Genomic DNA, 22,938 nt, shown 5'->3' with positions numbered 1-22,938 from the left:
CTCTTAACTGTCATATTTAGTTTTTTGACAAATACTTTAGTATGCACTGACACACTGTCTGCAGGACATTCACGCTGGTATGTACAGTTCTATTCGCTACTGGCAATAAGTTTGAAACAACAAAAAGTTGAATCACAAGGTTCAAACAGATACAAAAATCACTTTTGGGCAAAAACAAATTTGAGTTAAGGGGTAATAGGTACTTTTGTTTACGAGACCTTGTGTGTAAAATTAACTTCCTCACAACTATTCAGGTTGGAAAAACCTTTTTGGAAATTTATGTTGCTCAAGAGGCAACAAAACCAAATATAACCAATACACATTAACAACCTAGTTGATTCAGGTGAAGTAAACAATCCAAATTTTAAAAAAAAACTCAATACCAGACTTAGTTTGTGAAAATATTACTGATCAGTAGTGACCAGATGCACATAGCAAAAACGTTTTGGAACATTTGTACACAAAGAGAGGCAAATTCATTTTTAGATTTTGTCAAGTTTAACATTTAAAGATGAAAATAAGTGTTTTCATGTTTACTTTGGTGATAATATCAAATTTTAAGGCCTTAAACTGTTTCAATGCCAGTCAAAAACATACACAAAGGCACATTAATCCGATTCGCTGCCACTGCTCTCCCCTTCAGATTCCCTGACATTAATAGTAAGTTTGTATTCTTGGTCACAGCCCATGTAGGCATCACTCATGAAGTAGAGAGTGTACGAGTGGGAGCCAGCTGATGGTGGTATAAAGTCCAGTTTTACCTTGGCCTTTTGCTGAAGGGTCAACCTCTTGATTGAGATTAGGCTGTTTGTCTTAGGGTCACCAACAACTACCCACCAGCCCTCCTCGCGTTTCTGTGGGAAAAATGGGGCAATCACAGGACCAGCCACCTCATCTTCACGTTCCAGGGCAACCAGCACCACTACTGGACTGCCTGCATGCAGGTTGTCAGGGTTTTGCACATCATAAGACAGTTCGATGTTTGGATATCTGTTGCAAAAGCGAGCAACATCTGCCATTTGTGCCTCACTCATCTGTAGAAGCTCCTCACGATCTGCATCTTCCATTTCAAGAATGTCAAAGACACTCTCAATTTCCTGAGAAAAATACAAAACAAAAACTTTTTAAATATCAGTTTTAAACATTCTTTTATTTTCTGTTGTCATTGAAAGGCAGTATTACAGTAAATTCTCTAAAAATAGTAAATAATTAAAAAAGAAGGGTGGTTGACAATGACAATAATATTTGGTTGCAAAGATATATTTATAGCTAACTTCACATTTAACTGACTTTTCACATTTACTTTGAAACAATAAAAAACTGCACCATTCTCACCTTATCCGAACATTTCTTGATCAAGTCAGAACCAAAGTGTGGAAGTTGTTTGAGATAAGAATCTCTGCTCCACATAGCTTGTGTGACCATTTGTGCAAGCTCCATAGCTGCCAAGGCTGGTGAAAGCCATCCATTGGAAGAAAGTACATCCACACAAGCTTGAATAAGACGAACTGCTTTGCCCAAGATCTGCTCTGTATCTGATTGTAGTTCAGCTGGAAGCTGCAGTCGGGATAGATGAGCTTGCAGCAAAAGGTTGGTCTTAATATGAGGGTCAGTAAATCTGATGTTCTGGGGCTTGTATTGAACTTTGGGTAAAAGCTGCTTCAGCGTGTTGTCTTCATGTCGTCTGATCTGGATACTTTCATACTCTGCTGCATTGCTGATGATTTCAATAAGACCTCTTATTTTGGTTTTGGCATTCAGGGACATGCTGAAGAGCTCGATTGTTGTGTAGTTGATGTAGTAGTAAGCAGCAATCATAGCTAAGTTCAATGGGGTGATGTCCATTTCATCCTCAATCGATATACATTTAGATTGCTCCAGGTCAGCAAGAGTGTTTTCTACAAGTTCAGACAGACTGTCAGACAAATGGCGATGAGACACACCTTGCAAGTTGTAGTAGTTCGGATTCTGGCTCATGCGCCTGTACAAGAAGGTCCAGGTAAGATAGTCAACTGCATCCTGTTTATTTTCAATGATCTTTGTCACAATTTCAGCATTGAAATGGTCATGAAGACAGTGGTCCAAGTGAGACTCCACTGGCAATGGCTCGTAGACAAACTTTTTGAAAAAATCTTTCTTTGATGTTTGGCACATTACAACACATTTTCCCTCTTCATCTTTCAGTGGCCGATTAGCTCTTCCTATCATCTGCAGCACATCTGTGACTGGGTAGTCCACATAAGCATGTATTTTTCCATTGTAATGCTGGGTGTCCATCACAATAACAAGATGAGCAGCAAGATTAAGACCCCAGCAGAGGCTGCGGGAAGCAACAAGAACTTGTACAGCTCCAGATGAGAAAAGTTGCTCCACCACTGTTCTTTCAATCTGAGTTGTTCCATCATGAAGGTAGGCAACACCGTTGCAGAGAGTTTCTTTAAGTGTAGCATCCTTAACATGCTCCAGATAGGCTCCAAGTTCAGACTCATTGCAGTGAAGGAATCTTTGTGGGCTTCCATCGGCTGCTGCATATGTGAGAACATCAACTGCTGTCAACTTGCTTTGTTTTCTTGACGGCACAAAGATAATGACAGCACGCTTGGGTGAATGCTTGGTGATGGCATTGAATACAGGTTTTGCCATGCTCAACAATCTGGATTGAGTGTGAGTGATGTTGAAACCCTGGATGTGCAGCTCAAGTGGTACTGGTCGAACATTTGGGTGAAAGTTGAAGGTGTGCATTGCTGAGCAGCCAAGCCATTGAGCTACATCTCTTGCATTCGCCAAGGAGGAACCCAGAGCAACAATACGTATCTGCTTTTCAAGTTGAGATGCAATGTAACGCATACGGGAGCAAACAACTTCCAATTCAGGACCACTTTCCCCTCCAATCAAATGGATTTCATCTACAATGAAGAGTGACACACTATGTACATTCCTCCGCTGTTTCCATCTGCGTGAAATAACATCCCACCTTTCAGAAGTGGCGATGATAATTGATGCTCTTGATATAAGACGAAGATCAGTGCTCGTCTCACCTGTAAGAAGTGCAACACGCTTGCCCAGGCGAACCTCAAATTTTTCTCTCCAATCTTTGTATGTCAGTTCAGCGACTGCTTCAACAGGTGTGACATAAACACAACGTGCTTCTGGATCATTGCTAAAAGCCCGGAAAAGAGCAAACTCAGCACAAATGGTTTTACCACTGCCGGTGGGAGCACCGACAAAAACATTTTCATCACCATTATAAATTGCATTAAAAACTTGGGTTTGAATAGGATTGAAGCATGGGAAGTTGTTTTCATATAGAGCTTCAAATTCAGGATTTCGCAAAGCAGTAACTGGCAGTGGTTGCAAATCAAGCAACTCCGTCGGTGGTGGGTACTTCTCTGGCAGAACCAAGTGGCGGAAGGACACAGGCAGTTGTGTCTCTGAAGCAATCCATTTGTCTGAGATGATTCGAATAAAGTACTGAGGTGGAAGTGGCTCAAATACTGGAACAAAGAAGTTCACCACATGCTCATCAGTAGCATACTTGCGCTTTAGAAGAAAATACTCATGGTGAAGAATTACTTCACTGTCAACATCTTCAACAAAGATGTAAAATGCCTGGGAGTGGCCATGAACTTTCTCATCCCACTGAAAATCAGGTGTAATGGTCAGTTCAACCCTCAAGGTGGATCTTGTGATTGGCTGCACATGCACTGAAAGCTCCATCTTGGGAAACTGATGGACCAGCTTGTGAAGAGTTTTTCCCATTTTTGGCATCCTGATTAACTCACCAATTTCATTGTGTCCAAGATCATAAAACCTCTCCCAAGGAAAGTTTTTCTTTTCAATCTTCTTCACCACCTCTTCAGGCACTTTTTTAAACTGGCGCAGAGGTGTCATGGACTGCCACATTCGACATTGGATCATTTTACACAATGACAAGCACTTGTCTGCAAGCTGTGCCCAGCCTCTGAAAAGCACGATCTCATATATAGCTCTCATAAGACGGCCAGCACTCTGTGTCACATACACCATGTCTGCCATCAATGCAAAGCCCTCTAACTTCAACTGTGAGATGTAAGCCTGCAGCAACACATTCACCTTGGCTGAGGATTCCTCAATGCTCTCTTTGACAGGAATTGGTACCTTTTCCAGCAGTTTATTTAGCTCCAGTTTTTCTTCCTCTCTGACAGTGATGTACTTGAATTCCGAAGAAAGTGAAAAGACTCTAAAGAGCTCAATTTCACTCAGTGTTGGTTTCAGTAGTTGGTTGTAGGTTGCCATGCTTTCATTTGAGCAGTAATAATGGCTGGCAATCCTACCGAGATCAGTGACTTGAATTTGACCTGTTTTTCTGTCATACTTGGCAAGGTTGTTCTTTGCCAGCAAACTGACTGCAGCATGGGCTAAATCAATTCTTCTCTGTTGGAGAAGTGGATCATCTGCAAGAGACTCAACTCCGTACAATGAAGGGTTTCGTAATGCACGGATGTAAAGATAGGTGTAACCCAACCAAGTGACAGCATCCTTCACACTTTGAATATTGCCAAGAACTATTTCGGCATTGATAGCATCTGGAAGCTTGGATATCATTTGACTTTCCACTGGCAGTTGCTGATTAAGAAGAGAAAGATAATACTGCAATTCACTGTGGGCAGTAATCAGAACACCTTCACCCTTTGTGTCATATTGTGGTCTGCCAGCTCGGCCCATCATCTGCAAAACATCCAATGCACCCAGTTCGACCCATCTTCCTTTCTCAGGACTGTACACTTGTGTGCCTTTAATGATGACAGTGTGAGCTGGTAAATTTACACCCCACGCTAAAGTAGATGTAGATACCAACACTTGAATATGCTTGTCAGCAAACAAATCCTCCACAAGTGTACGATCGACACGAGTCATTCCAGCATGATGGATAGCAAAACCATACGGAAGAAGATCTTTCAACTCAAAGTTCTTGACCTGCTCAGCTTCTGTGCGCAAAACTTCTGTCGAAGCAGAGCCCTCACGAAGGAAGTTTCCCAATGTGTCATTCTCCAGACACATATCCCTGATGGCCCTAGCTGTTTTACCAGTCTCTTTTCGGGAATGTACAAAGATAAGGACTTGATTTTTGCCAGCATTGTCCACAACCTTTTCATACACAATTTCATTCATAACTTGAAATCTTTTCAGTGGCTTTTTTTCTGTGATGCCAATGTACTGCTGCTCCAGAGGTACAGGTCTGAAACTGTTGTCAAAATAAAACAGACCTTTAGCAGGATCAACTCGCAAAAATGTAGCAACATCTTCATAGTTTGGTAAAGTAGCAGACAACCCAACCAGACGAACATCCTCTTGAGTTGTTTCAATAGAACGAATGGTCCTAGCAACAATAGCCTCCAAAACAGGACCTCTTCCATCATGCAACATATGAATCTCATCCATGATAATCAGACGCACCAGCTGTGTGTATGTTCTTTCACCTCCTTTTCTTGTAATGATATCCCATTTCTCTGGAGTGCAAATAATAACTTGGGTGGCATTAATTTCTTCCTTACATAACTGATGGTCTCCAGTTAATTCAGACACTTTGATACCATAGCTGGACAAACGCTTTCCAAAGTTTCCAACCATTTCTTGGACAAGTGATTTCATTGGGGCAATGTAGATAATTTTAAAACTGTCCAGTTTAATAGTTCCATCATTGTTAATGTGCTTGCCTATCTCCTTTAACATACACAACAAAGCAACATTGGTCTTTCCAGCACCTGTTGGGGCACACAGTAACACATTTTCATCACTTTCCAAACAGGTTTTTGACAATTTACTCTGCACACGATTAAGAGTTTTATATCCAGAAAAGGCAGCTTGTGCAAATTTAGGCATTGTATCAATAGGAACCAACTTTTCCTTGTCATCAAATGGTTTGTGCTTTAAAGCAGGTACGTGCACCTCCTCATAACCCTTCCATTGTTTGCGGTATGACCCATCTGGCAGTTGGCACTTTTTGTTGGCCATAAAATGAGAACCTTGTCCAAATTCCAAGTCTTCCAAATCAACAGTCTTATGGCTTGGCTGAAAGGCATCATCAGTCTTTGCATGGTCAGCATCAGTGGCCTCCAAATCAGCATCAACTTTACTTCTGCGAAGGCGCTCTCTTCGCTCTTGCTCTTCCTTTATAATGTCTTCCTTTTCAGTGTCATGCAGTTGCTTTAGAATGTTTGCAAGCACTGGATCAGACTTCATCTTATCTTCAATTTGACTCCGACCAGCTTCACTTTGTGCACTTGCCAAAAGTGTGCAGTACAAAATCATCTCCCTATGCTGGCGAACCACCTTAATGAAGTCAAACTGATTGTAGCCAAGCAGTAAAACAAGTTGATTCTCACACTGCAAATCATCTGTGGTTGTTTTCAAAATTTCAAGCACTTCTTCGGCCTTTCTTTGTGAAACAATAGCATCATCATAAACTTTACTCAGATTTCTCTGCAGCCAGTAAGCATCAATATCCCTGGGGTGAAGATCCTTTTGTTTTGTAATGTTGATATCACCAGCTTGGTTAGTCAGGTTTCCTGATACAACCATTCCAGCATCAGCTTCAACTCCCTCCTCCTCTTCTTCCTCTGCATCTGATCCTTCTCGCACTTCACCATATGTGTCTTCCTCTCCACCTTCTTCATCAGAATCAAATTGTACATTGACTCCATAAGTTTCATCAATATTGTCATCTGCCGTCAGAGCATCCTTGTCGATTCCAAAGTCAGTAATTTTCCGCCCAAGATTCACCAGGACATGGTACCTTGTGTCTTCCAAGGTCCCAAGCAATGACTGGACTTCTTTGCGGCGTTCTTTATCACGATGTTTCTCATTTTTGAGAACAGAAATCACCTCATCAGCAGCCCCACACAATATGTCTCTTGGCTGGTCACCAATTGCCGCTTGAATAAAGCTTAGCAAAATTTCATAAGTCTCTCTGGTCTCTTTTGTCTTTGGCTTATAGACAATACCGACCATTTCATCAACACCATCAGATAACAAGGTGCGTCCTCTCAGATTTCCTTGGCCTTTTTCATCTTCATCTCTCTTTCTACGCTTGGCCTTTCTTTCCTCCATCTGGGGTGGTTTTGTCCGCTGGGCCCGATCACCCATCTGAATAGTGCCAAGTTTGCCCTGAAGGGACAAGACTTCACCTGTCGGCTCATCTCTAGGTCTTCTGTCAATCAAAGACCTGTCAGCTTGCAAAACAAGATTGGAATTTGCCTTGTATTCATACTGCAGGGAACGGGCAGATGCATCTGCCATTTTAGTTTTTACAGTGCACTATCTTTTAAAATTTTATGGAACACTGTAACAAATTAAGGAAGTTTTAAGTAACATTCACTGCTACCATTACAAAGACACTGTCACTGAATAAGGCATTACAAAGAGAAATTCAATACTTGAAAATAAAATGCTAAACCAATATTAAAGTTGTCAGTTTACTTTTAATTTAAAATATCATGAACATGTTAAAAAGACGAAGAAAAAAACAAAACAATAAAAATTGTAAACCAAAAAATATCAGAATATCAAGAAATTCACAGAATATCACGACTTCGTTTGTTATCAATCAATTTAATTTATCCTAAAAACAAAGACCACTTTTATGGCAGAATTGCGCTAAAACAACAATTAACTTACTAAGGAACAAAAATTTTTTCCTGAATTATGTGTTATTTCCAAAAAGCTACAAACATACAAAAACGTTTTGCAAACGAACACACAAGTCGAATTTGAAGCCGGGAAGAAAAATCCACACGAGCAGCAAATTACAAGGCCGACAGAGAATAATGATTGTTTTTTGATTTTTTCATTTCTTTCGTAGGTGTTTTAAAGTAAATTTTTTGATAGAATAATTTTTTTGTGTTCTAGAGCAACTGCAAGATTTAAATAAAAACGGTATTACTGTTTAATTTTATTAGAAGAACGTGTTTTTTTTCTTGTGGCCATGCCTCATTGAGTTTCAACAAGTGACGTAGGTACGCCGCCGATTGTTGTTTGTTACCGGTTTCGTTGTTAATTCAAATGAATTGTGAATGTGTTTATGTCACTAACTTTGTGACTAATGCTAGCACGAAACGTTTAGTTTGATCAAGGCATTACAAAAATCGTGACTTGAAACATAACTGTGAGTAATGAAATTAAAAGTCATGAAAATATATTGCAACAGTCGGAAGAAAATTTTAGCCTCTTTCGTCGTTGTATTACTTGTGGTTCTTGTTCTTTTCGGGAAATATGCCACAGTTACACTATGGATATGTGGTAACGATATGCTGGAAGGAGCCAAACCTCCAATGGACAAATCTAACTGCATTGAAGTTCCGAAACAGCCAGGTTTGTAAACTGCAAAGTGTTTTTCAAACCTTTATAATTCAAAATTGTATGTTTTGTGAACAGTCACAAAGTACAACATAAATTGATTTATCATGTAGTCCAAAAAACGTTAGCATGTACTTCAAGTAAGTTTAAAGTTTTGTTACAGGCAAATAGTGGCAACCAAAAGCCTTGATGCAAGTATAGGTTGTGCTGCTGTTGCACACCAGGTAGCTAAAAGCATCTAACCATTTGATATAAACTTTTTGGCAGTGTGACCTTTTGATTGCCCCCCAAAAAAGTTAATAGGTTTGGACAAACAATATTAAATAATATTTTATTTCAGAAAAATCTGTGTTGGGGCATAAACTTCAAATTGCAAAGTGTGACAACATCCTCAAAAACATGACTGTTGGAAAGTGGATAGAAAAAACTGTACATGCACAAAAGTCTAAACAACAGGAGTTGGACATGCTGCTACAAGATTTCAGGGTACTTCATGAAGGTATTTGAGACCAGTTTTTTACAAAATATTAAAATCTTAGTTTCATCAATATTTTTGTTTAATAAAAGCACTAAAAACAAATTAAGATCAAATATTTTAAACCGATATCAAAATTTTCCAGGTTTTTCCAAACTGCCATTCAGGGAAGACAAGAGGTGTGGCTTCTGGCAACTCCCGAAATCTAAAGCATGTGGTTTACTAAAGGTTGATGCTTCTGCATGGTGTGACCCACACAGTTCCACACCATGCTGCAGTGATAAGTACCAGGGACATTGTGTGCCAGAGAATGAATGCCAATCAAAAAATAGCATAAACCTGGCCAGCTATTCCCATGCAGAGCTTTCAAGATGGCAGACTTCTGATTCAAGGTATTTTTTTGTTTACAAAAAAAGGTATTTTGTTATTTTCCAACTTTGAAAGTTCTAAAAAAAATTAAACAATGCATATATATTAAAAAACTACTACAATCTTCTGTTTATTCCTGAAAGGAAATCAAGATCAAATGATTTTTTATCTAATTTTTTAGTGTAATAATGCAGTGCATATGTATCTTTTTTTAACAGTTTAATTGTGTGAAACGGTTGCATGACTAAGGACACCATTTCAGATCAAAATTGGACCTATTGCAAAGGTCAATTTCACTTATTATTTTTTTACTATACCTTGTCTTTTACAGGTGTTCGTGGGTTGAATACAATCAGGAGACAGCATGTAGCTTGTTGCACAGCAACGAGATTAGACAGATCACCTTTGTAGGAAATTCACTGATGAGAAACATGTACTCAGTGTTTTTGCAAATGCTGACTGACAATTACCATAATGGTAGTGTGGTTGCATGTATGCCACCATCACTGCGCAAAAAATGTGTTGATTCTTGGCAGGTAAAATATTAGGGTATTGTTATCAAATGAGTGTTGCCTTATTTCACCTGATAATGACAAAAGAAACTGTCAAAACGCTCTGATGTTTTACACCTAAAAAATAAGAAGATATCATTCTTACAGTGAAATGCACTCACATGATGTTCCTGAGACATGCTTTTATTTTGCTTAAATTTTAATACATTGTACATTCTTTTCAGAACATGGACAAGTACTGTCTTGGAATGGCTTTGGCTCAACAAGGCACAGATTTACCAAGTCCAGGAATATGCAATGGCCAGATTACTGATTTGAGAGTGGACTTAAAGATGTTTTATCTTGCAAGTTTTGCACAGGAATTGAAAGATTATGTAAAGTCTTTGATTGGAAAAAGAAATTCATATGTGCTCGTAGGGATAGGAGTTCATGACCAGTATTTGACCAATACAATTATTGACTACCTTGATCCTTCTGTGCAATTGGTACTGGGACAGGTCTGGCCCAAGGTATGTGGTTGTGCTCGACCAAAAACTGAAACTTAAATGAGTATGTTTTGCTTGTGGAATTATATATAACATTCAGAAGCACAGAGTTGATGGGAATAATTCAATGCACACATTTTCCCCCTGCTATTATGTTAAGAGATAAAAGTGTGAACACACTATCCAGTTAAACTGAACCTAGTGTTAATTATCTCCTCAAATCTAAGTATTGATCACAGTGTTGCTTTCCATTTAGTACTGGTCTTTTGTACTGACTTAATACTACTCAACTATTAGCTGCTAATAACTTAAGTGTTTGGAAATAAAAAAATGACATGCAAAGTGTTCCCTTGTGTTCTCTTTCTCTGTCCCTGAATTCAGATCAAATCATCCTTTATCTATTTTTCAGATTATTAATCTTTCGATATTTTTCAGCTCATTTGGGTTCACACTGTAAAGAGTGGTTTATTTAAACCACCACAGTTCATGAGAATGCATGGAACAGATGATGATATAGATAAATATATTGATGGTATGGATGAGTATTGTAAAAGCAGGAATATTCCGACCATTGACCTTCGCCACATCACCTCTGGTATTTGGAGTGTAGAGGGAACACACTTTGGAACTGCCGTAAACAAAATGAAACTTCAAATCTTTCTTAACTATCTCAGCTTGCAAAAAGACTGACCTCATATCTGATTTCATGCTATTAGCTTCGGCATATTTTGTAGCGAAACTTTCTACCTATTTTGTTATTTTTCTAAGTGCTCCACTGTTATATTTTTGAATTTCACTGTAGTTTGTAGAGTATTTATGCAGTAGCTGATTTTGTCTTGTCTACCAACTTCTTTGTTCCTAACACAAGCAACTTTTTATGAGGGTTGTTTAACAGTGCAATAAGTGCTATCTTTTTTTCAAACCTCAACTTTTAGTGTCTGAAACAAAAACAGAACTAACAGTATAGTAATATGATTTACTTAGCAGTGTCACAGTACAATCAATAAAGAATCAACTTGCTAGCGAAGGGATACAAATGAAACTGGCACTTTGGTTATTATGTACATTCAATATGCTGTTTTTCAATTATTAGTGATGCAAAAAATGTTGTTTGCAGTAACATACTTTATGCAACATGTAACTTTATACACTCTTCATTCATTTTACAATACATTGGGAACACTGTATATTGCAACGAAAAGCAGGTTTATAAAAGCAAGTACTGAATTGCAGTAAAACTGCTTGCGCGGTAGAATATTTAACTGTAGCAAAAGCTTAGCTTCAGTAACTTTTCTGTAGCTGCATGTCATAAAAATTGATAAAAGAGAGGTTTTTATTCTATTGGCGGAGTGGAATGGGTCAGTCGGCGTCCAGGAGAGTGTTTGCTAGAGTTTCTTCTGGGACTGCCCTGTTGTATATGATGGGCACTGACTTGCAAGAACCCACTGCAAAAAAACAGTAAACATTTTAAGAGCTATCACACAAAAAGGGCATGTATAAAAACTACCCTGAACTCATGACTATCAGAACATTTTTAATTAGACATGGAAGTGTGCTCCATGGCCCGAAATATAATTGTCAAACAGTAATGTTTTTTATGTTGTCACACTAAAACTAAAAATTGATTTTCTCCAAATGTAATAGCAGATATGAAACATGGCAATTAGTGATGGGACGATACCAGGTTTTGAAGCGAGTACCGAGTACCACAAGTATATACCTTCGATACTGAGTACTTAAGTGTAGTGTTGTACTTTGTTGTATATCACTGGCTAATTTATCTGTCATGGTCGGGGTACAGGTGTGCACACACACATGCAGAAAAATGTAATCTCCATATGATAGCGAAAAAGATATACGTAAACTGGTGGAACTTTTTTCCAATTTTGTGCTGTCCGAAGCAAATATTGGCATAAAGTTGCCGTATTGTTATGGTGTAAATCAGCCTTCGGTACTCGTATGTTGGTATCGAAAACTGAGACAAAGTATTTCGATACCGAGTACCGATACCACTAAAATAGTTCGATACCGATTACCGGGTACTCGTCCCATCACTAATGGCAATATGTATTTTAAATGTGTTTGTTGTTCATCCTTTATATGTTAGCAAAAAAAATGACCAAAAGTGCAAAATGCTTCTGACAAGTTACCTTGAATCACCATTACCCCGACTGCGTCCAGTTGTTAGGTCTTCTTCACTGTCATATCGATGTGGATTGTCAAAGAAATATACCCTTGTGTTGTATCCATTTGGAGTAATGGCACTGATTGAAGTTTGCTAAAAAAACAAGTTGGATTGTGATAATGAGTCAGTTATGTTTACATTGGATTCTCCTTCACCAAATATTTGCTGTGTATTGTTACATATATGTGTGTGCTACGAAAGTATATTTTCTTGATTCCGTTGTATAAGGAGCAATTGCCTAACTTACCACTGATTGTCCATTCTTTTTGACTCGAAAGAATATGATTGTAAGGGTGGTTGGCAAGAGTTCCCATATAAATAGAACAACCCCGAATACTATGTATGAGCTGCCATTCAAATTGACCAGGTCAGCCTGCAACAAAAATAATTCAGAAAATTATGATGATGGTATGTTGTAATTTTATGAAGCACAGCAAAACCAAAAACGATAATATGATCAGCAAGAAGATACAAGCGAGTATCTGAGTGTAAAACATTACAATGTTTCGACAGTTCTTCTGCCATCGTCAGGTAAAATGTCAAATGAAAGCAAATTTTTGCTATGTTCTGAAAGCAGATTTGATACATGTCGCCATAGGCGCCGAGTTGTACAAAAATGCAAGGTGGCAGACGTAAATTATGACCTCACTAATACATGCAACTAAAAGAGCTCATACTCAAAGCCCAATAAAGTTTCAATACAATGCAACGTTTCCTCAAATTCTTTTATTTTACAGTATAATCGCATTGTACACAAGAATGGCCAAACATTCACTGCCAACAACTGTATGTTTGATGTCATAAATAAGGCACTAACGAAAAGGGAGGTTTTGTTGCTTTTTCGCCAGCACGCTCGTTTAAAAGCAAAATTGTTCCCAAATTTCTTCAGATTTATGATGTTTCATTCTTACGATACCGCTACAAACAAACCTTAATATCCACGGTGGCCGCCACCATGCTTTACTTCCTGGCGCCTATGCATGTCGCTTTTGTTAAAGTTGCATGTAGGGTTTTAAGGCACAGATTAAACACACTGAAATGACAATGCAGATAAAGGGACCTAATTCAAAAGTTAGCACAATGCTTCCTGTCAACATTATTTGCCTGCTAAAGCAAACCACTAAACAAACAATGTACAAACACTAACCTAATGTGCATTGTCATTGCATGTAATGCAATAATCTGCAAAACCACCAGTCACTCGAATATAAACAGATTGGAAAAGGATTTACACATTTGCACGTAAAGAACATGTGACATGCACCTAAGTAAGTACTTAGTGTTCATATGGGTAATTTGTTATGGATTCAAAGTGGATGCAACCATTTAAATTTGTTGCAAACAAATGAAGGTGGTTGGATTATGAGACCTATGTTAAATAATTTACCCACCCAGGCCTTTAAATTGCACCAGATTTTGCATCTCATTCCATTTTTACTGAATCTATTCATACAAACACATGTGTCAACCAGCATCACAAGCATTTTATGTTGTGGTAATGCCATGTTTCTCAAACTTTGCTCTGGTGCAAATATGAAATAACCAAACATTGGGGGCATGGTTTATTTGAATGCAGAAATATGGGATTATTTGTTCCTTTGACCTTGGGCACACCTAGCTACCTTTCAAGGATAACCAGTGTGCCTAAACACATCATTTCAACTGTCATAATGCATTAATGTAAAGGTAGTTTGGAACAAACCAACACATTTTTTTTTCTATTTCAGCATTTGTGTTTAGACAATATTTTTATCACTTTGCACTGATGACTAAATGACCTGCAGTAAACTATAAACAAATTTTGTTTTGGTTTGAAGAAAGGGCAATAAATCAATCTAACAGTATCCCATAGCTGTGATTGACAAGCCTCCTGGCAGTTTGACAAGCACTAAAAAAGTTTTACGAGTTTAACTTCCTGTCAGCAAAGCTACAAATGTTTGATAAGATGCAAGTTTTCATTTTCATGTAGTCTTCTATTAACAAAATGTTTTTCACCACATTCTATGTAAGCTAAAACACCAGTAAACATTGGCAAACATTGTCCCAAAGGAATTTATACAAGTAAAATTCACTGTACCTGGTCTGAGACATTGTACCAATTGAAGTTAAAAGATGAGAGTTTGCTACATCTGAGTGGACTAATTGCCAGCAGATTGTAAATTGCCCTTGATGCATACAAAAGTACAATGACAATTCCCACTGACACAGCTTGGCATACGGTTGTGCCCTAAAAAAGGATGATACACTAAATTAGTTTGGTTTTCTGCTAGGTTTTGTTTATTCTCTGATACAATAGTTTGTATAAACTGCCTTTGCAGTTTGGAAGATGGCATAAAACAGTAACTTCTTTACATTGATTTCAAATCAATTCCCAAAGCGTTTTAATGCATGTACATTATTTTATAAGCCACATTAAGCTACATGTAAAGTTCCAACGATACTTGAATCTGAACAAAGAACAATATCTTAAATTTTAGAAAGTCATGATCCTTTTTTCAGTGTAGTGTAGCCTGTAGTAAATGTGTATAAAATAAAATCACCTTGGCTTCCAGTAAAATGTTGGCAGATGTAGTCTTTGATATTTTGAAAATGCAGTAGGCAAGCGATACAGCACAAATGACAAACAACAAATCATTGACCAGAACCCTTGCAACCACGATTGCACGAATAAGATTGACCTGTGGCTCATCATTTTGTTGCTACAGGAAAAAAAATAAATGCCAAAGACTGTGTTACGAAGATTTAAATAAAACACACTGTTCAGGCTTGCAGACCTGTAGACCAATAAATCATTCATTAGCTTCAAATCCCAAAATGGACTATGAAATGAGTCACTGTTAAAGCTAATTGAAAGCAAGTGTTTTCTGATGGTCAAGTTTGATACAAACATATGAATATATACTCACAGTTTGAACAACAATTGCACAGCTTACATTCATTCCCAAAAAGATAACAATTGCAACAATACAAAATGTTCTTAATGGATATCTAGAACAGCAGTAAATAAAATTTACCAAAACATCTTTTCACAGTGTGTTATGAAGTATTTACTTACATGTACTTGTTGGGATTAGCTGCATACTTTGGTTTTGCTTTGAACATTACCTAAATGAAAAGAAAAATGTTTTCTTTGTATTAACCATCATCAAGATGACACTTGTTTAAGTAAAGGTCAGAAGAAAATGTAACAACAGAAGGGTATAATATCATTTATGAAATTACATTTAGTTATTCAATTTAGGTTAACTATACAACCTTGTTCTTGAACATGTATATGCAACAAACCAATTAAACCATACACACTGGAAAGCATTTTTAAACCATAAATGGATTTCATTTATGCAATATATAAACCATGTGCAGAATTTACTTACAAACAAAACAAATGTACAAACCTGGGCAAAATATAGATTCAACAAGCAGAGGGTGAAAAACTGCAAACATACTGGAAAGCAGTACAACAACCAATAAGCAAACACAGGTAGTTCATTGGCTACGACAGTGTTTTTGAAGTAGAAGGAAAACAGGGTTGCCCTTAGTGCACTCCAACAAGCACAAAGAAACAAAAACACAGTCTGAAAGCTGAATCTCTTGTAGTTGTAGAAAAGAATGAGCCAAAGTTGAATATATACACTGATAAACAAAGCAAAGTACATAATAAGATAAAAGACGGTCAAGCTTAAAGTGACATTGCCAGGAACTGATGGAATGAATGGAGAAGGCATGGAGCCATTGTTGTGGGTAATGGGCACAGTTGAATTGGGGCAAGATGCCATTTTTCCAGATTATCAGCAGTTCAAAAATAGCAGAGTCACTCTGCTAAAGAGACTTACATGGCCTAAAACAATAGTAATAAAATTTAGCATAACAAATACCACACAGTGCTAATTAATGGCTTTTGTGTGCAGATTTTTGTACAATGTAAAAACTTGGACACATCATAAAAATATAGTTGACCACAACAAAGTATCCAAACTTTTTAAAGCAATTAATACTTTGATTTCAACTAACAGTTTTAATCAAAAACTTTCAAATATTTTTTTCCTGAAAAACATCTAAACAAAACAAATATTAACCACACAAAAAAGCGGCAAAACATTGACTTCATCACTTCAAAACAAAAAGAAACTATTTTATCCTTACATTACGTTTACCAAGCAGTAACAAATTTCGAGGCCGTGTCATGTTACCGACAAGACTTACAGACCAGACTTTCTTAGTGAAATTAGGTCTTCTAAAAATCTAAAACCAACCACAGCTCTTCACTTTGCACTACAATAACACAGACACGAATGCGTAGAAGAAAAAAAAAACATTGCGCATCAGCCAATCAAAAATCAGAAAAAACAGATGTACGCAATCAATCAGAACGATTCTGAAATTAAATAAAAACACATTTTTTTATTTTATCTACCCATCTACATGTTATAAATAATATCTTTTCAAGTACAAAACTTCGTGATTCTTCTATTTCAACGACATAATGTTTAGGTTATTTTGAACTCCAAAGTTTTTGTAGGGCTTATTTATGTCATATAATATATGAGGTGTTTCCCAAACTATGGGTCGCGACATAGGCCCCCGCTCTAAAGTTTGAGCTAAATGGAATAAAAACAAACAAGATCTGTTTTTTGACCAAGGTTTCCTGGTGAAGTAATTTACAAAAAAAAGAAAAAAATGCAATTAAAACAGTATTAATGTACATCCGAGGGCCGCGACAAACCACATGAGAAATTTTTTAGAAGAATTTGGATCGCAAAAAAGTTTGGCTTATGTAATGGATTGTGGCATAGCCTATACGCGACCCAAAACCAGTCAGTGTTATGAAGTTGCTGGACACCTTACGCAGTGGTCGGCAACCACATACTTTCTCATTGAATCAAAGGCGCAAATGACAAAAGCTGCAATAAATTTTCATTGCTGAACATTTGTTGTTGTTGGAAGACCGGGCCTCGATAAAATTGTAGTTTTGAAACGGACTGAGCTGCAAAAAGGTTGCCGAATCCTGACTTTATATTGGAAAATCCGATGCTCATTGTGGCGCAACTAATTTTAAGCGAAATGTAGAAATATAACGAAGGAACAAAAAAGAGAAATTTTTTTTATTCTTTTTTTCGCCTAATCAAATTTACCTAATGGAAATCTGCTCACCTCTAAATTTACTAAGCTTATTTTGGTTGCAGGATATATAAACGATAAACCACCTAAATATTAGCAAATCTTGTTCGATGTTTTTCACGTTGTGTTTGATGGAATAAAAGTTTGTTCTTCAAATTGTACCAAGTGACTTTACAAACGCGCTTTTACTTCCGCCAAAGCCAAACTTGGCTGTATAATAATAATAAAAAAAAAATTAAAATTGCCTGCCCGAATGTTTGTGATGACGTATCAGAGTCACATGACCAAAAGCCCGCCAAAAAAGACAGAGACTGGTAGTGTCGTCGGTGGCCTTCACGTAAAAATGTTTTTACAGATTCGCGTTTATTAGAACACTGTAGTGTTAAAAATGCCGCGTAAGTCAAAAGTAAAATCACAGTGGACAATTCGACGTCAAGTAAAACGGAACGTCAGGAAGTTGGTGTCGGAACTTGACTCCCAGAAAGAGCAACCAGTTATCAAGGAACACAGCAGTTATGAGACGGTGAACATTGATGTTTTGGATTTAAATTGTGTTACAAGTAATGATGTAACTTTTTGTGAAACACAAGACAACTGTTTTAGTATTGACAGTAGTGATGATGAGGATGACAATTCTTCTGAAAGCTGTTTAAATATGAAAGCTGAATTAGCAACATGGGCTACTTCTAATAGAATTTCTCATGCTTCCTTGTCTTCTCTTTTGTGTATTTTAAGGGTTGCTCATCCATTTTTGCCAAAGGATCCCCGCACATTGCTTCAAACAGCCACAACTTATGATGTGAAGGCAATTTGCGGTGGCGAGTACTATCATTTTGGTGTGGAGAATTGTATTTTAAAGGAATTGAGTAAGCTTTCAACTTTCCCAGAAAAATATTTTTGATACAAATAAACATTGATGGCTTGCCTTTGTTCAAAAGCACAAACAGTCAATTTTGGCCAATTTTGGGAGTGATTACTAATCTTTCATATGCAAGTCCTTTTCTAATAGGTCTTTTTTATGGACCTTGTAAGCCAAAGCCGGTTCAGCAGTATCTGGAAGAATTTATTGCTGAAATGAAATCCATTGAAGAAAAGGGTTTGACTTATGACAAACAACATTTTAGTGTCAAACTATCTTCTGTTATCTGTGATTCTCCTGCCCGATCTTTAATAAAGTGCATCAAGCAACACAATGGCTATGCAGGTTGTGACAAATGCACCCAACATGGACATTGGAATAATCATCGAATGACTTATCCTGATTTTAATGCTCCCTTGCGTACTGACAAGTCCTTTGCTGATATGGAAGATGATGAGCATCATTTATCTGTATCTCCTTTTTTATCACTTAATGTTGGACTAGTGTCTAACTTTCCTCTTGATTACATGCATTTAATATGCTTGGGTGTGACAAGACGCCTAATTGGCCTTTGGTGTCATGGAACTTTAACAACTCGCATTAGTTGTTCACAGGTAAAGGCCATCTCAGCTTCATTGCTTGGTTTGCGAAGTTTTATACCATCTGAGTTTGCTCGAAAACCTAGGGGTTTAAATGAATGTGACAGATGGAAAGCTACTGAGTTTCGCCAATTTCTGTTGTATACTGGACCAATTGTTTTAAAAAGTGTTTTGGATAATAATGTTTACAAAAATTTTATGCTTTTGCATGTAGCGATATTTATTTTGCGAAGTCCTGTTTTGTGTAAAAGTTGGTGTGATTATGCCAACAACTTGTTAAATTTATTTGTAAAACATTTTACTCAGTTATATGGATGTGAAAAAAAAATGATGTTAAAACCTATGGTGCACTGGACAATTTTGCATCTTTTCCTTTTGAAAATTATTTGCAAAAATTGAAACGCATGGTGCGAAAGCCCAAGTATCCTTTGCAACAAGTGTTAAGAAGGTTGTCAGAAGATTTTATGTCTGTTTCTGACAGAAGTAAAAAACGGATTTCTTTTCATCACTTACATAAATCTGGGCCTTTGCCACAATCTTTTGGCAATGGATTTCTGCAGTACCGGAAGTTGCAATTGCCAATTTTTGCAATTTCTGTGAGTAATGGCAACAATTGCTTTAAACTTAAGGGACAGATTATAAAAATATTCAACATTTTGGTTTCCTTGGAAGACCAAAATGCAATTTTGTTAGTATACAAAAAGTTTGAACATGCTGTTGAGTTTTATTCCTATCCTACCAGCTCTAAAACATTTGGCACATATTTTGTAAGTGATCTTCATGAAAAACTATATGTGTGTATGTTGTCAGAAGTTGAAAGCAAATGTGTATTGTTGCCACATAAGCATGGCTTTGTTGTATTTGAAGAACATTGTTAAACTTATTTCATCTACAGGTTATTTATAGTCATGTATGCTGTAGTAGAGTTTTCTGGAGAAAATGATGAGAGTGGTTGTTCAATGATTGAAATAATACCTTTGGGGTGGCTGAGGGAAAATGAGAAGCTCTGTTATTGGCCGCCATATAGGAACAGTTTAAAAATTGCAAAGTGTGTCAAAAACCATGTAGATGCTGATTCAACTTGGACTTCATGCACTGTAAAAAGGGTAATGTACAAAACAGGTATTTCATTTGTACTTGCATGCTTGTTGTTTTGTATGTATACTTACAAAACTGCAATGACTAGATTCATACTTGAAGGCCCGAGAAAAATTGCGCCAAGCAGAAGTCTCAGATCTTCAAACATCAGATATTTCTGATTCTGAAGTGTCAAAGAAGCGGATAAAAAGGTTTGTTAGTTATCTTGAATGTTAACCTATGAAAAAATTGAAAAAGTATCACAGATCATTTTAACGAAAGATTTTCATACAGTCCATGTTTATCATTAGTTTTATTTTTAGACCAGTGGCTCGTTATGCTGATTTTGACTCTGATAGTGATGACTCATCTCCCCCTTCTAAAAAAAGAACTCAATCTGCACCTTTACCACCACCCTTGATACGTACCTCAAGTGCTCAGAATCCAGAAGAATTGAAGCGTAAACTTTTGGAAAGTGATCAGGTGTGTCATGTTTTCAAACATATTTACAAAATCTGGTGTGGTTAAAACTGAATTTCCATGTACAGTTATTGGGTAATATTATATGTTGCCAAAATAATTAATCTCCTTCCAAGTACAGTGAAAGAATGAATAATTAAAGGCTATAAATTTGTCACTGCAGGAAGTACCAGAGCAACATCATTTTTAAATATCGGGTTGCTTGTTAGAAATGCATTAATTTTGTTAAATGATAATATACAGCGACTGATTTAAAGGTCTTTCTATGGTACTTACTAAAGTTTGAAAATATATATATATATATATATATATTTCTTGACACATTTTTGATTATTTTTGTTTTTTTAGCGAATTGATGATTCATTTGAATTTTCCAATGATGACTCCTTTTCTGAAAAAACTTGTGCGTCCCAAAATACTTCCACATGTATGTATTTTTGTTTATGCAGTTGTATTTTGTACTTAAAGTTTTTCTATTATTAGCTGTTCAAAAACAAATTCTATGTGGCATTGAACATGTGAAACTGCAACTGGCAAATGTGTTGGCTGTACTTCAAAACAACTCCCAGAACCCTTCTAACCCGATAAAGTTGCCATCAAATGTGTCGTTTCCACTAAATGACATGGAATCTTTGCAACACTTCGAAGATGTTTTAAAAGACAAAGACAAAACAGTTCAAAATAACCTGGTAAGAATAAATTTAATTACAAAAGGCTTTACACTTGTTAGGTTAATTTATGAAGAATAGGAGTGAGTCAGCTTTTTTGTGTGAAAAAGGTGGGTGTTGTGTACAATAATTTCTATGAAAATGGGTGATTGATTTTTTTTGGTAATGATTTCTTATTGTTGTATCTAACAGGTACAATATTTGGGCAGTATTGGTGGAAAGGACACCAGCACAACTGTAAGACATATCTTGGTGCATTGTGTAAGCAATAAACTTGCTTTGCAGTTCAACATGAAAGGCAAAGGAAAAAACATGCATTTACCCTTCTTGGACTCAATGAAATAATTCAAAGTAAGTTTGACACTTACCTCACATATCAGTGGTTCCCACCCTAGGATTGGAAAACCTCCAAAAGTTAGGATTTCGTTTCTAGCACAGGGTAATTGTACAAGGGGGTCCACAGAAATGATTACATTACAGAAAGGGTAAATATGCTTTAGCTGGTAATATTTGTAGTGACTACAAAATGCCCTGGCTCATACTTTGCAAGGCCTGCTGCTAGAAGAGTGTAGTAAACCATTTCGAATATCTTTAAACTTTAATGCCACATATTCTATTGTCACAATAATACATTTATAGAACAAAATTCAGTGAAAAATTTTATTTTTTCGGGAGGTAACCCACCTGGAGGTTGCATAATAACATAAATATTTTTACAGGAGCGGTGCGTCGAAATCACATCACCGCCAGTGCAACGGATGCCGATATCAACGCAGTTACTGCAGACTGGCTACGTTTCGCAAAAGACCGCGACGGAGGCCGCAAAGAGAGGGAAAGAAAGAAATGGGAAGCCCAGTTACTCTCAAAATAACAATTTCCATCTTCCTACATTCGTTACTTCGTTTTAATACAGAAATTGTTATTGTGCGAAGTGTGTGGTGCTGTTTGTAAGCAGAAAACCGTGTGCAGAACAAACGTTGAACCATTGTAGAAAGGACGTTGGTGAAAGCATTGGGCCAACGATGGGTAAAAATCGGCCCGATGAGTAATACGGTTGGGGATTACGTAGGGGACTGGTTGGACTGACAGTTTCGCCGTCCAGAAGCCAACGAGCATTTAGACGTTTACCCAACGGTAACCCGACTAGTTGGCCCGATTAAAATTTGATGTTCACCCAACGTTTTGCCAACAAATATATGTTATCTGGGGTGGTTCTTGAGAAAAATGCAACGAATATCATATAGGCCTACCTCCTATGCATAAAACCAATCATGAGGTATTAATTCAGACGAATCAAGAAAGATCACTGTTAAGCACAATAAAACTTCGACAACTCAAGTTTTTCGGCCACATAACCACACAACAAAAACAAGAGTACTTAATTTCGTGTGGCAAAATTCGTGGAAAACGTTCCCCTGGACGACAAAGGAAAATGCTAATTAATCAACTGAGGGACTTTCTACACATCCAAACAGAGAATATTTTTAAACTGGCAAGAAATAGTGACATTTGGAGAAACCAGTGTTTCATGGCAGCCGAATCCTGGTACAGGCATGGTACTGCATGATGATGATGAAAGCCAAACTGGTAGGTTATTTCACATCGTATAGCATTGTACTTCACAGACAGTGCGTTCAGTCATACGAGCGGTCCAGTAACACATGTTATGACATCGATTTTTACGAGTTCTACATTTAAGAAATGTCTATGAGTAAAAAAACGATTTACCAAAACGCGAATCGGCATGTGCCTAAATGAATATAGTACAGTCCCAGCC

General features: G+C 37.1%; 3 protein-coding genes and 1 pseudogene across 4 annotated transcripts; 2 read left to right on the top strand and 2 right to left on the bottom strand.

Annotated features, from left to right (window-relative positions):
* Positions 1 to 68: 68 nt before the first annotated feature.
* Positions 69 to 7,374, bottom strand: LOC145218495 (U5 small nuclear ribonucleoprotein 200 kDa helicase-like). The gene is made up of 2 exons (XM_080085907.1): positions 1,336 to 7,374; positions 69 to 1,097 (listed from the first exon to the last, which is right to left on the bottom strand). Exons 1-2 carry the CDS (start codon positions 7,276 to 7,278, stop codon positions 609 to 611), a joined length of 6,432 nt encoding a protein of 2,143 aa, XP_079942033.1. The 5' UTR covers positions 7,279 to 7,374; the 3' UTR covers positions 69 to 608.
* Positions 7,375 to 7,971: 597 nt separating this feature from the next.
* On the top strand, positions 7,972 to 11,362 carry LOC145218511 (uncharacterized). The gene is made up of 6 exons (XM_080085929.1): positions 7,972 to 8,349; positions 8,675 to 8,833; positions 8,955 to 9,201; positions 9,510 to 9,714; positions 9,915 to 10,199; positions 10,611 to 11,362. Exons 1-6 carry the CDS (start codon positions 8,151 to 8,153, stop codon positions 10,863 to 10,865), a joined length of 1,350 nt encoding a protein of 449 aa, XP_079942055.1. The 5' UTR covers positions 7,972 to 8,150; the 3' UTR covers positions 10,866 to 11,362.
* LOC145218516 (G protein-coupled receptor 137Ba-like) lies at positions 11,138 to 16,371 on the bottom strand. The gene is made up of 8 exons (XM_080085940.1): positions 15,756 to 16,371; positions 15,416 to 15,465; positions 15,267 to 15,348; positions 14,901 to 15,059; positions 14,438 to 14,587; positions 12,608 to 12,733; positions 12,326 to 12,453; positions 11,138 to 11,620 (listed from the first exon to the last, which is right to left on the bottom strand). The coding sequence occupies exons 1-8, from the start codon at positions 16,134 to 16,136 to the stop codon at positions 11,509 to 11,511; spliced, it is 1,188 nt and encodes a 395-aa protein (XP_079942066.1). The 5' UTR covers positions 16,137 to 16,371; the 3' UTR covers positions 11,138 to 11,508.
* Positions 16,372 to 17,709: 1,338 nt separating this feature from the next.
* Positions 17,710 to 22,088, top strand: LOC145205995 (uncharacterized; annotated as a pseudogene). The gene is made up of 7 exons (XR_013853721.1): positions 17,710 to 20,058; positions 20,123 to 20,225; positions 20,337 to 20,496; positions 20,842 to 20,920; positions 20,977 to 21,182; positions 21,354 to 21,512; positions 21,881 to 22,088. The product of XR_013853721.1 is annotated as an uncharacterized LOC145205995 (transcript).
* The last annotated feature ends 850 nt before the right edge of the window (positions 22,089 to 22,938 follow it).

The sequence above is a fragment of the Phallusia mammillata genome, chromosome 1 (assembly GCF_965637545.1).
Source record: "Phallusia mammillata chromosome 1, kaPhaMamm4.hap1.1, whole genome shotgun sequence".
NCBI classification, from domain to species: Eukaryota; Metazoa; Chordata; class Ascidiacea; order Phlebobranchia; family Ascidiidae; genus Phallusia; species Phallusia mammillata.
Note: the sequence above shows the minus strand (reverse complement) of the source record. Positions and strands in the feature narration are given on the sequence as shown.

Bases quoted from the DNA above. Each gene is read 5' to 3' on its own strand.
- LOC145218511 (XM_080085929.1), top strand. From the start codon at position 8,151: ATGAAATTAAAAGTCATGAAAATATATTGCAACAGTCGGAAGAAAATT. The intron at 8,350-8,674 runs GTTTGTAAACTG...ATTTTATTTCAG, and splicing joins TGAAGTTCCGAAACAGCCAG to AAAAATCTGTGTTGGGGCAT. The intron at 9,202-9,509 runs GTATTTTTTTGT...TGTCTTTTACAG, and splicing joins TGGCAGACTTCTGATTCAAG to GTGTTCGTGGGTTGAATACA.
- LOC145218516 (XM_080085940.1), bottom strand. From the start codon at position 16,136: ATGGCATCTTGCCCCAATTCAACTGTGCCCATTACCCACAACAATGGC. The intron at 14,588-14,900 runs GTGATTTTATTT...ATCCTTTTTTAG, and splicing joins ACATTTTACTGGAAGCCAAG to GGCACAACCGTATGCCAAGC. The intron at 12,454-12,607 runs GTAAGTTAGGCA...TTGTTTTTTTAG, and splicing joins AAAAGAATGGACAATCAGTG to CAAACTTCAATCAGTGCCAT.
- LOC145218495 (XM_080085907.1), bottom strand. From the start codon at position 7,278: ATGGCAGATGCATCTGCCCGTTCCCTGCAGTATGAATACAAGGCAAAT. The intron at 1,098-1,335 runs GTGAGAATGGTG...TATTTTTCTCAG, and splicing joins TCAAGAAATGTTCGGATAAG to GAAATTGAGAGTGTCTTTGA.